Source organism: Crocodylus porosus, unplaced genomic scaffold, assembly GCF_001723895.1.
Source record: "Crocodylus porosus isolate Cpor-Errol unplaced genomic scaffold, CroPor_comp1, whole genome shotgun sequence".
Taxonomy (NCBI): domain Eukaryota; kingdom Metazoa; phylum Chordata; order Crocodylia; family Crocodylidae; genus Crocodylus; species Crocodylus porosus.
This window is the reverse complement of record NW_017728950.1, coordinates 69,323,828-69,337,367: the sequence shown is the minus strand read 5'-3', so window position 1 is coordinate 69,337,367 and position 13,540 is coordinate 69,323,828. Positions and strand designations below refer to the sequence as shown.

Here is a 13,540-nt window from a genome sequence, read left to right as displayed (position 1 = left end):
AAAAGTTACATCAGCATGGAAGACATGTTGTGAAGTCTTCTTTACTGTAATCCTGAAGCAACCAGTTGCTGTGAAAAGTCAGTACATCCCCCTCCACTCTTCTCTACCAATAAGCATTACAAAATTATTTACAATACTAGTCATTGATTTAGGGTGGTAAAGTGCCATTTTAATCTAGTAAAGCAATGATTTCCAATAGCTATTCATAAATCTATACCCAGAAAGCAACAGTAGTCTTTCTGTTGACCAAAGCAGGTGTTGGATTGAGTTTGTAGGCTTGAAGTCCACTGAAGTCAATGAAAATCTTTCCATTGATGTTGAACTTTGAATCAGTTCCTTCAGGATACAGCCTGGGTGCTAAATTCTAAACCAACATCATTTCCCATTTCCCATTCACCTTGTGGGTACATTAGCAACCCAAACACAAGTCATTCCAACAAAGAGAAGAGGTCTTGGGCACCCCAAGCTTGACAGGACATCAGCAGAGATCCTTGAAATGTGTTTTCTGAAGAAAAGCATAGGATTTGCCTTTTTGCAACCCCCGAGGCTGATTGCCATAGGCCCCAAGCCTCCCCTCTGATCAACGAGGGGCAAAAACTGCATTTCAGTATGAGAATCATTGCATTAAAATACCTTTAGGTATTCTGATGAATAGTGTGCTCTGAAAAACAGACTGCTCTTTTCCAAGACACCCATGGGTGTATGTTGTGTAACTTGAAAACTCTCTCTTCTATTGCCTATGACTCTTTACACCAAGCTGTTCAACTACTGAGGTTAGCCAATCCAAAAAGGGGAAAAAATAGAAAATATAATACATCTTAGAAGTTACTTATGTTTAATGCTTAAAAGTCTGAATGCACAAACAATAATCTACCATTATAGAAGTACTGGTGGGTCAATACAATGCATTAGAACTATGTACAATGACACAGTTTAGTATCAAAATCTTTCTACACTGTAGAGTATTACGAAACTGTTAATGACATCAAACACTAAGCACTTAAGACACCATTTTTTGCTACCACATTTGGAACTTCAATGAACAGTCCATTTTAACTTGCAGCATCAATCCATTTCTAGTATCAAATTAAGTAATTTTCTACTTATACAATAAGATTTATCTACACAGTTCTTTTGATTTTGATCCATAGCAGCAAAGGCACTGTACATCAGCAGATCCACAGACTTAAAGATTTTTTTTAAAGCATTCAAAAAAAAAAAAAAAAAAAAAAAATCACAGATCATAGTTTAACAGCAACAACAACAACATAAAAAGATAACACAATGTCTCTGGCATGATGGCTCAGCCTGCATCCATTTCAGGGACATCCAACTAAGCCGTGGATAGAACTTGTGGCAAATAAAGCAAGTCCTTCTCTCAAGTGAGAATCCATTCTTTTCTGTACTTCAGAATGAGTGCTCTTGTAAATCCTACCTCTGAGGTCCTTGCTTTTGTAGTTTGTACATGCGTAGGAATCCATTCTTATTTCTGTGTGGTTTCCAATGAATATATCAAATATTTCCCATAATCTCTTGTAATGGCTAAATTGCCCAAAGACACACATCTCCCTTTTCAAAGAAATGTGGCCAAAGCATCCAGAAGGGATAAAGGTGATTGTTTGAGGCAAGTTATTGTACTTCTCTCTACAATATAACAAAGAGATATTATATTAAAAAAAATACCTGGGTTGACACTGAAGTAGTCTAAGAGCAAAAGAAAAAGCACTGAAAACAAATCCAGTGACAGATTATTGGATGTACTAATACAAATCCTATTTTGATGTATTGTTCCTTACAATTGTTCATTTTAGATGAACTACAAACTTACATGTAAATCATTGGTTATAAGGTTTGTAATTACAATTTTAGATTCCCAAGACTGCCTAAAATAGTTAAACAGCTTCCTCCCATAACAATTATCTTCTACATTTCAGAAGCATTTAGCACCCTCAACTGAGAGCAATGCTTGATTAGTTAATTTTTCTTTTTATAAATTAGTGGTCTATTTACTGCAACTTTTAATTTTGGACTTTTCTCCCCAATCCCTTCAATCCACCAGCAAAAGCACAATATACACAACGCACCTTTCAAACCAAGACAGGGCCAGACAGCTTTATTTAGTCAGTTCATTGTTAGAAAGCCTTCTTTAAACAAAAATAAATATATTACAGCTATAATACATAATTAAAGAGTCAGTTCACTGTTAAGTATGCTTATTCCATCTTCTTCCAAGTAGATATCTGAAGATTTGGTATCACAAGTTCTTAATGAGCATTCACAATTGAATTGCAAATTAGGAGAGGAAAAAATAAACTCCACAACTGTGATGGTCCTCATTTTGGGTGGGAGGGGGGTAGGGGAAGGAATATACAGCAAAGTGCTACGAGGAGGAGTCCTTTTTGCATTTAGATTTGTCTTTAATAAATAACTTCATAGACTGTTGCCTTCTTGTCCCCAGAGCCAGTGACAATATATTTGTCATCCACAGAGATATCACAGCTAAGCACAGATGAGGACTCTTTGGACTGTAGGAAGAAAAGAGAAAGAAAAATACTATGAGCATCAATAAATTAAGTATTTTTGTGTTTTAGTAAACTGAATGAATAGAAAAAGGCACCAGCCTAAAATATTAATCAGGAGAGAAAGAGAGAGAGAGTTTACTGAGGGGGAGTGCATGGCAGTGCTTATTCAAATATCGAAACTAACTGACTCAACTCAGAGATGAAGGGCTGACAGATGAGGTTACAAAAATAATTCTCCAAACTTCCTTCACCTGTAATATTTAAGGTAACACAAATGAACATGAATGGAAGTGAATATTTTATTCAGTATCAGAGAGCTGAAGATAACCTGTAAAACAAAAACAACTACGTCTATACACACTCTTTATAATCAATGAGCATTAATTAATGTTTTTAATCTCAACCAGGATCTGGGTGTTTTAAAACAAACCAAAGTAAACCTCTTTTAAAAAAAAAAAAAAGGTGGTCTTTATCATGGATTACAAGAAGAATGGAACAAGCCGAGTTGTGCAGAAATTTAAATTCCATAGGAATAATTCTAAAGACCTTAAACCAGGTACAGACATTGCACTTTTATCGTTATAAGTGTTGAGAAATGGGTCTATACCCATAACAGAACAGAAGTTCAGTGCACACAGACTGGTTGAGAAATGGTGGAACCCAGTCTAAAAGTTGCCCCACCCACCAAAGGGCAAATGTGCTTTTTGTTCGCTACTGAGCTAAACTATACCACTTACAGAAAACAGTGCAACTTAGATCAATTCTTGGGTTTTTTGAATTTCTGTACCTGGTCCTAGACCTTAGAGAACAATAATAATTATTTTTCCCATATCATCTGTTAGCGCTTTCCAAATAGAAAAGGAGACAGACAATTTCTTCACTAAGGAATTTTCAATGTCCAAAACAAGTGAAAAGATGAACAAATACTAGTGTTTTGTATGGCGTAAGCACCTAAATGTAACAAGATACAATGGATGAACAGAAGATACAACAATTAGCAGCTTCCTCTATCCTGTATTCCTGCATCTGTATCTAGAGAGCTCTATTATGATATGATGTTTATCCTGTAAATTTATAGGAGGAAATTTGCATTATTTTCAAACTATAATTATTTCTTGGTGTAAATGCTAGGAGAGTTTCCCCTATCAAAAATATGTATCATACATAAATACATCAGCATTTTCCATAGTGGCTAATGCTGTAGCAGCCAAGGCCTTCCTAAGCACATTAAACCTGCATGAAATGGTCCCTAGTGGATTTCATGTACTTTTCTGCTCTTTCCCTGTCCCTCATTAAGGAGACTTTGTGGGGGAATATGTTTTCTGCTCTCATCACTAGGTTTGGTAGAAACAGTTAGTTGGTCTTGTGCCATATTCTAATAGTGGTTGGGCTCATGGGGATTAATCTGACCTCCTCTGGAAACTCATTCTGGCTTTGGATACTCTCAGCTAAGAATATTCTACCTCCAGCTTTCTCACACCCAGAAAAGCTGCACTGTCCCAAAAGGCAGAGCTTATTAATGAAGCTGACTGCTGACTATAGAAAACTTTGAAAAAGCAGGAAAAAAAAGCTAGGTCCAGTAAAGGACCTGGATGTAAAAAATGGATCCAAGATAGACGAGTAGTCTATCTAGCCCAATAATGTGTCTAGAGGGAGAGCACTGAATCAGATATATCTAGAGTGATCTAACCCCTATTCATCATCTTTCCTGGCATCTACTTTTATTGGTTTAGATATGCCAGAGGAAACATCGCCAACAGCTTGGTTCAACAGATATTAATAGATCTATCATGCATGAATTTATATAGTCCCTTTTTGAACCTAGCTATGCTATCTGCCTCTACCTTCTCTTATTGCAATGCATTCCACAAATTAACTTTGCATTGCATAAAGAAGTACTTTCTCTTGGTAGTTTTAATCCTGTCTCCTGCTAATTTCAGCGGGTGCCTCATAGCTCTAGTACTCTGGGAGTTGGTGAATAACAATTCTCCCTTCTCTATATCTTTTCCAATTCTACTATATCCTTTTTGAGATGCAGAGACCAGAACTGTACACAGTACTCAAGATACAGGTGCACCAAGGATTTGTATAATAGCATAATGGTGTTCTCCATTTTGTATTTTATTTCTATTCCCTTCTTAACGATTTCCAGCATTTTACTGGCTAGTTTTTTGGTTGCCTCTGGACATTGAACTAACATTTTTAGAGAACTATCCACAAAAACTCCAAGATCTCTTTCCTGAGTTTTAACACCTACTTCAGAACTGAGCATTTGTACATTTAGTTGAGATTATTTTTCCCACTCTGCACTTGTCAACACTGAAGTTTATCTGCCATTTTTTTGCCCACTAACTTAACTTAGTGAGATCGTTCTGCAGGTCTGCTCTGTCAGCCTAGAATTTGACTACACAGATAATCTGGAAGCATCTACAAAGTTGAGATTTCAGAGTGCACTCCCATTTCCAGCTCATTGATGAAAAAGCTGAACAAAAAACTGGGCCTAGCACAGATCTCTGAATAACCCCACTTTTGACCTCCCTTCATCCTGAAAAGTGACTGTTTATCCCTCCCCTTTGCTTCCTATCTTTCAACCAGGTCTCAATCCACAAAAGAACTTGCCCTCCAATCCTGTGGCAACACGGGTTTTTTTAAAAGCCTGTGATGAGGGAACCTGTCAAAATATATTTGGACTTCCAAAAAGCTTATGTGAGCTGGATCCCCCTTGTCCACATGCTTGTTAACACCCTCAAAGAACTCCAGCAGATCGGTGAGGCAGGATTTCCCTTTACAAAAACTATGCTGACTCCTCCCCAGATTATCATGTCTGTCAGTGTAATTACTGAACTTATTCTTCATTATAGATTCTATTAACTTGCCAGGGAGGGAAGTGAAACTCACTGGTCTGTAGTTCCCAGGATCACCTCTGAAGCCCTTTTGAAAGATGGGCATTATGTTGGCAGCACACAAGTGTTCTGGCCTGAGGCCATTTGTAATGACAGGTTATGGTCTACTGCCAACAGTTCTGCAATCTCATCTTTGAGTTCCTTCAGAACCCTTACATGAATGCCATCCAGTCCTGGTGACTTACTAGCATTTAATTTAACAATCTACTCTAAAACTTCTGTTGTCACTTCAACGTGGTCCAACCTTTCAGACCCATTTACTGGGAAGGACTGATCAGGCATGGGAATTTCTTCAGTATTTTCTTTAGTAAAAAAAAAAAATAATTTATTTAGGTTCTCTTCTATGGCTTTATCAACCCTAAATGCACCTTTTACACCATGGTCAACTAATGGTCCCACCAATTCTTTTGCTGGCTTTCTGCTTCTGAAATATTTTTTAGAAGTTTTAAGACTAACTTTAGCATCTTTTGCTACACTGTCCTCAAATTCTTTTTTGGTTGCTTTTTCTTTTACATTTGACCTGCCAGAATTTGTGAGCTTTCCCATTTTCCTCATTTTGGCAAGACTTCCACTTCTTGAAAGGTATCTTTTTGCCTTGAATGGTTTCTTTAACTACTGTTAAACCATGCAGGGGTTTCATTCAGTCACTTGGTATCCCTTTTGATTTGTGTTATCAGTTTTCCTGAGCCTCTAACACTGTATTTTAAAGAGCTTCCAAGCTGCCTGCAGGCCCTTTACAGTTTTGACTACTCCTTTTAACTTCTTCCTAAAATTCTCATTTTTGTGTAATTTCCCTTCCTAAAGTTGTACATCTTCATGGCGAAATTTTTTGGCTTGCTCCCTCCCACTAGAACGTTGAAGGCAATTAAATTACGATCGCTATTCCAGAGTAGATCACCAAAAGATACCTCTTGAACTTGGTCATGTGTTAGTATTAGGTCTAGAACTGCTTCTGACTTTGGGGCCTGGCCCTCATTGTAGAAACTGTAACAAGAGTTAGGTATCCATGCTACCTACTCTAGCACGGGAGCACATCAGCCTGCTTAGGTGGCTGGGGAGTGTTAGATCCCCCGGTGCCTGGCCCGCAGCCCTTAAGGGATGTAGATAGGAGGACATCCAGTTTCTAACCTGCACTTACATTTACACAGGAAATAAGCACCAAGATGCTCAGACTAGGACAATTCTGGGAATACAGAAGCGAAAAGCTACAGTTAAGCAATGGAGGCACCTCCAGCGCTAGGAATTAACAGAATCTAGATGGTTAAAATGACTCAAACCCTATTTTGGGCCTTGTCCCAAATAACTGACAGCTGTGTTCTGTACAGGTCTCTGGACTGTGACCATATTCAGTAACAAGTATCCACTCAGGAATCTGTGATTCAGAGGAAGGGGACAGAGTTTGACAGTAACTGTAGATGATGAATCCAAGGCTTTGCACAACTTTGACAGATGGGGGTAGATGCCTTCAGTGATGACTGGGAACCCAAATCCAAGCTAGTTCTTCAAAGCACTGTCTCTTCTGATGAAAACAAATCTGGTTTTGCCTACATTCATTTTGAGCCCTCTGCTCTTCACCAAAGACACTGATTGTCTTGAGACTAACCTAGTAGTTTCCAACCTTTTTAAGTAGATCACCTTTGGCATTTAAAAGCAACCCAAGATCTACTGTGTGCCACCCCCCAACCCCACCACTGCTTAGCAGGTAAGTCTGTGGGGAGGGAATTGGGGGGCAGATTGAGGCAGAGGGAGAAAAAATTATTTGGGGGCATGCCCCCCTCAAGCAGGTAGGTTTGTGGAGGAAGGGGCAGGGGGAGGGGAAAAGGCTGCGGTGGGGCAGATAGAGGCCCCAGCTCCTCTTTCTCCCTCACTGCTGGGGCCTTGATCTGCCCCCCCACAAACAGCAGGGAGGAAGTGGGGCTGAGGCAGAGGCAGGGGTAGGTCCTGCACAGCTAGGGTGCAGGATGGAGCCGTGAGCGGCTCATCTGGGGGCCATGGCGGGGGGAGCACACACCCTGGGAGGGCACAGGAGGATGCATGCCCCCGGATCTGCATGCTGGCTGGCTTGCCTGCTGCTGTGGGCTGGGGTGCATCGGGAGGTGAGCTACATGGGGGGCTGCAAGCACATGAAAATTCACCATAGCCTCCCCCAGCTCTACCGCCACCCGGCCCAACTGCAGCGAAGTGCAGCCCAGACCACTGCAAAGAGCACGGCACTGCCTTCCCCTTACCCCTCAAATCTGTGCGGGGGGTTGGGGGTGGCAGGCTGGGGCTGAAAGACAGTGTCGTGCTCTTCACGGCAGCGCTGGGAACGGGGCTACGGCAAATTTGTGGGTGCCTGCAGCTCCCCGCAAAGCCCTGCTCTTAGCACTGCCTGGCGTGCCCTGGCCCCAGTCCGCAACAGCAGCCAGCCTGGCTGGTGTGCAGTTCCAGGGGCATATGCCCCCCATTCCCTGTAGCTGTCCCATGCCCTTGGTGTGCACCGCTTGCAATGCCCAGTGTTTTGGAGGCATCTACCAGTTGATCAAATTAACCGGTTGGCAACCACTGCTCTAACGTCTTTCTGAAGGTACTAATCAGTTTGGTGGCATATAAGGTTAATCTGAGATCCCAAAGACTATCATAGTTCTGCTACCTGTTTTATATGGAGGGGTGTAGTATCTCACAGTAAACTGCATCAAAAGCACTGAGATACAGCTTCTTTCTGCTACTGCATGGAGCTCATCTTTTGGACCTACTAGGGCCGTATGAGTGCTGTACTCATAACGAGAGTGCGAGCGTGAAGCATCCAGGAAGCCATATGCTTTTTTGGAGTTTGATCTCTTCAATGATTTTCACTAAAAGTGAGATTTGGAAGAGTTAGAGAGGTCTTATTCTGCATTAAACATTGGTTTCTTAAGAACTGGACAAATTTACTTTTCTGAAGGGGGAAATCATTAAATTCCATTAGAGATGAAGATAGTTAAAAGCTGTGTGATGGTTTAAAAATTACAGCAAGGTTACCGCTTCCAATTACATTCTATAGAAGTCTTATACAAGGGTCAGCTCTTCAGTTCAAGCATTTGCCCGTGTCATTTAATAACTTTTTAATATGAATACATGTTTTGACATCTTAAATGCTGCTTTATCTATACCAGTCATCAAAAGCTATTTTAAGAAAGAGAAAAAAAAATGGAATGGCAAATCAAAGAAGCAAGCTTGGAAAAATTGCTCATGTGACTGTCATACTGACTATAGCTTCCACCATTTTTAGCAGGATATAGAACATTCAATGAATACTAATTTAATCGTGTTGTATGAATGCTGCTTCATACTGCCCATGGCAAGACACACAAAGGAAGTGGAGGCGGGTGGGGAAGGGTGCAGGGAAGGAAACAGGACACAAAAATTTCAAGGTTACTTAACATATACCTTCAAGTCACAGGCCACTTTACGATGACAATACAATTATTAAAATAGTATTGAGGAACTAAATTTTTTGTACCCTCATCATAAGGGACAGTCTTAAAAGAAACAAAATAATTCCCAGGGACAGTCTTAAAATAAACAAAAGAACTCCCATTTAAAAAAAAACCTCTAAATCAAATGACAGACCTTGAAAAAAATGCATCACAATTGCACTATAGTGTGGAAAACAGCTTTTAGGAGATTATTACCTGGAATATACTGGCTCCATAAGGTGTTCTCCAGGCATTAAGAAGATTATCTTTTCCAGTGCTTACAAACCATTTGCCTGCAATTAAAATACACCCCAAAACAGATTAGTCAGAGAAAATGATTAATTTTCTTGTTAACAAAAAATGTATCAGAACAATCAAAAGTTTTATCTGATTAGACTACGGTTTGGTTTTGTTTTAGCTACAATATAAGTATTTTGTAACAAAAAGCATTCACACAAGGGAAAGATAAGTTTAATTTTTATACTTAAATTGAACATCTGGTTTTAAATTTCCACTGTATTTATTCAAAAGAGATTTGTCAAGAGAGAGAAAATGCTGGCAGAGAAGCTGTTGCTTACCACAGTGAGCAAATTTGAGCGATAACACACAGCTCTCATGAAGATGTAGCTGATACTTGTCTGGTTTAGTAACATGCAGAACTTCAACGTTACTGTTCTCCATTCCTACTGCCAACCATTCACCAGTTGGACAATAGCCCAGTGAGAAGATCTGGAATTAAACACAGCACAGGCTTCAATAATTAAGGGAGGGGCTTGAAATGTTCAAAACTGATTCCTACCACATTGTCACCACTGTTCAAATACGTGAGCAACATTTTGGTTTCCTATGACAGTTGTTAAAAGATGCTAATTCAATTACTATAGTAATCAAGATAAATTAGTTCATGTACACAAAACTCCATTTAGCTATACAAGTTAATATCCTAGCCCATCCAACAGCCTTAGAAATATTTTTGTAAGATCTCTTTGAACAAACAGCTACAAGAAATGATACAGATTGTACATCAGCATACTTGAGTCTGGCAATTCTCCTTTATAAAAAGATTGCCTGATGTTCTTGTGGGAAAAATATTAATCTGTCAAACAGAATAACAACCCAGAGATATGTTCAGCTGCCATATTGAAATAGTGCTAGAGACCAAGTGAAAAATTCTTTTGGAGCAATCCTTCAAGTCTTATTTTTTTAAAAACAAAAACATGGGTTTTTTTGGTTTTTTTGTTTGTTTTTTTATAAAGACCACTACAGATTTCTATAACACGTCAAAGTTTTCAAGAGCAAACCTGTGATGTGAAGTCATGCTGTTGTAGCTGTCTCCCTTCTCTGAGGTCCCAGGATCTGACCGTATTGTCCAAACCTCCCGTCCAGAGCTTGGTGCCATCATTAGAAATGTCAATACAGCTGGCTCCATCTGTGTGGCCCTGGAATTGCCTAAAATTGTCAAAAAGAAAACACCTAATCATGTTAGAAAGGATCAGTTTTGCTCCGCATACTCAGAAGGGATCAGTGTTCATTTTCTGTGTAGATCATGTCTCTTTTTTGTTCAGTTTGTTTTTTTATGACAATTCACGCTAAGGACAGCAATAGCATATTTTAGAAGATGGACATCTAAAACTTCTGAGACAACCAAATTAATTGCGTGCTGAATAAATCAAATAATCAGGTTAATCGGTTGGGCACTAACTTTTTTTTTAAATTAGGTTACAAGTTTCAGATCAGTGGTGGATCTTGGCCTTAACGGAGTGGGATTATATCACTCTTGGAGGTTTTAGCAAATGATTCTAAATAAACTGGTTTAAGAAAAATCTGAAGGCCCCTTACAACTGCCAAAAGCTCACATTTACATGCCGTGTTAGATTATATTATTGTATACTATAGACCTATACTACTAGTTCTTAAAATGCTTTTCACTGTTGATAAGTAATCAACATTCTGAAAATCCATCCCAAAACAAACCGGATCTGAACACGGTGATTTAGGCTCGCTTTTACTTAAGTCACATGTGCTTAATGCAGATTGGCTGCTCTGAGTGTCAACACAACATACTCCGTTTTTCACTCATTTTTTTTCACCTGCTCTGAGCCTTTTGGAAAGGGCAGAATACACATCTGAAATAAATACAAATACAAAAAAACGATTCAAATAATTCCACTTCTGGAGGTGGGGAAACAAGACCTAGGGGACTCTTGATATCAGCTGATTTATTGAAAGTATGCAGCAGGCCCCAATCTGGAAACACCAGAACGTAGCTTTCAAGCCTGGAATTATAAACTCCTCAAAGCCTACATAGTTACAATTTTATCACTCACTAACTATTCAGGCTGCCTAACAATGATACACAAAAAAGTTAGGCTGACATGATTAAGATACAAGTTTATTTAAAAATCTAAGGTGTGGGGAGGTAGAGATGGGGGGAGGAAAGGCTATGCCTAATTAATTCTTCCCAACCTGTCAATCCAGTTCTGTTGACCTACCTGACTAAAGTCTGGTTGTGCAGGTCCCACACTGCAATGTTCCCATCACTACAGCAGGAGAAGCAGACCTTGGAGTCAGGGCTGATAGCTAGAGCATAGCAGGCTGGGGCAGAGGATGTCAGCTCTGCTTTTATACGTGGAGTTGGAGCTGCCAAGTCCCAAATGGATAACGTGCTGGCTTCCCCACCAACTATCAGGGTGCGGCCGTCTGGGAGTAATCTGCAGGAACGGATGTAGTTATCTCTGTTCTGTGGAGACAGAAGCCATCAAGAGGTTACTCATGAGGAAAGGAAAACAGCATTAACATGAGAGCAGAAATCCATAAAAGTATTGTATTCCCTCCTGGTTTTAATGAGCCATTTATACTTATGACAATGATAAAGTGTATTAATGCCAGAAAATTACATGACATTAGGGAAGTACTTAAACTTGATCTGCAAAATTCAGTAGTGAGAGATATTTAATCTTAATTAGCATCAAAATGCAAAGACCTGCATCCAACCCCAAACAATTCAATGTTTCTGCATGCGACAGCTTGTAAGGAAAGTTATGTTTTAATACTTGGTTTATTTCAGTTTAACTCCGTGTTGTGAGTACAAATTCCTTGGCTTGTCTCTCCTCTGTTCCAGAGAGACCTGCTGCTACTATCAGGCAGTGATCAGATCAGGAAGATATTTCTGCTGTTTTCTTTATTTCCAGCATTTCGCAGCTTTGATTTTAGCAGCACATACAACTGGAAGCAGCACGTACAACGCGTCATCAAAAAGTGGTAAACGACATAAAAGAAAAGCTAACAATAGCACATCTTGTTACCTCATGCAAATACATTTCCTGAAACTTAACAGCAACTGAGGGAGACCTTTAGAGTGTCATGTACAAACAGGACATTATACACACAAAGGCAAATATAGACTAGAAAAACATTTTAAAAGATTTTATTGTAGAAGATTCTTGAAGTACAACACCCACATACCTCAAGCTGGACAACTTAGTTATGGAACAAACAATAAAACCACTTCAGTGACGCTTAGCAATTTGTATCCGCTCAACTTCAGTACTGATGACAGTCCCTGAACAATCACTGTATTCCATATCTTAACAATACCATGTCAGCTCTACACCAGCTGCTTTCTTTTACTCACTATCATTCTGTTCATAGTACATCATCATCTATAGGTCTTCACTTACCAGGCAGTCCAGCTGAGAGACAGGGCTCTTGTTTCCAGGGTGGCTGATATCCCAAACTTTGACACATCCCTTCCCACCAGTGTACACATGTCTAGTGGGGTTGCTGATGGTAACTGCACATACTACTTCTCCATGATTCAGAGTATTTATCTGGCGAGCATGTCGAGGGATTCCTGGACCAATGAGGGCATCAGGAGGGAAAGGTACAGGCTGCATCTGGCCATCTGCACTTACATGAAATGAATATGCCCTACAAAAGGAAGGTGAATGCGATTAATCGTGCCTGCTTCAAAAAAAAGAACAAGCTATATTAACCAACATTTTAAAACATGCATGTAGCTTTGATACTTAATTCAGGCATGTAGGGTGCATTCAGACATTTACCACACCCAGTTTGTTAATGAGGCTTACTTTACACCACCTAAACATATTCTAGGAGCAGTGCATGCAGCTGGGAGCCATGCAAGGAAACCAGTACAAGTAACTTGGGGTGCAGAGGGGCAGACAGAATTGGGGAGGGAAGGTGGGAAGGGGAGGGAACAGTACAGCCCCAGGACTGGGGCAAATAGCAGGGCTTTCCCAGCTCTGGGGCTACATTGCAAAGGCATCAGGCATTCGCAAGACTGGTTTAACCCTTTCTCAGGTCAAGTTAACCTGATCTCAAATCTAAGTTAGTGCACCTACTTAGGTAAACTGACTCACAGCACACCATTTTTGGGGAGATTTAAGCCCTCTGCATGCTTGCATGAATGGGCATTTAGATCAACCTAACTCTGGTCAGGTTAATCTAAATGTAACACCTGTGGTCACCAAGCTATCCAGAGCTCCCGAACATCTTCAACTACATTTATGTTTACAGAAGTCATGGGCGTACACAGCACCTCTGATGACATGAGTAAGTTTGGATTTCAGTTCCTATTCATGGCACCCAGTTTGGAAACCATCAGCCCGAGAGTTCTTCGCAAGGCAAGCTATGAATCCACAGACCAAACAGTTTC

At 40.0% G+C, this 13,540-nt stretch overlaps 1 protein-coding gene across 6 annotated transcripts in view; it reads right to left on the bottom strand.

Moving 5' to 3' along the window:
* Positions 1-818: 818 nt before the first annotated feature.
* TLE4 (transducin like enhancer of split 4) overlaps positions 819-13,540 on the bottom strand; it is a 134,463-nt gene continuing 121,741 nt past the window's right edge. For all 6 annotated transcript variants that reach the window (XM_019555098.1, XM_019555103.1, XM_019555100.1 and 3 more), the window contains 7 exons: positions 12,543-12,792; positions 11,355-11,602; positions 10,164-10,311; positions 9,441-9,591; positions 9,079-9,155; positions 2,085-2,525; positions 819-1,644 (listed from right to left, as the gene is read on the bottom strand). In XM_019555098.1, coding sequence (XP_019410643.1) covers positions 2,418-2,525; positions 9,079-9,155; positions 9,441-9,591; positions 10,164-10,311; positions 11,355-11,602; positions 12,543-12,792 — 982 coding nt within the window. In that variant the 3' untranslated portion in view covers positions 819-1,644; positions 2,085-2,417. The remainder of the gene's footprint in view (positions 1,645-2,084; positions 2,526-9,078; positions 9,156-9,440; positions 9,592-10,163; positions 10,312-11,354; positions 11,603-12,542; positions 12,793-13,540) is intronic.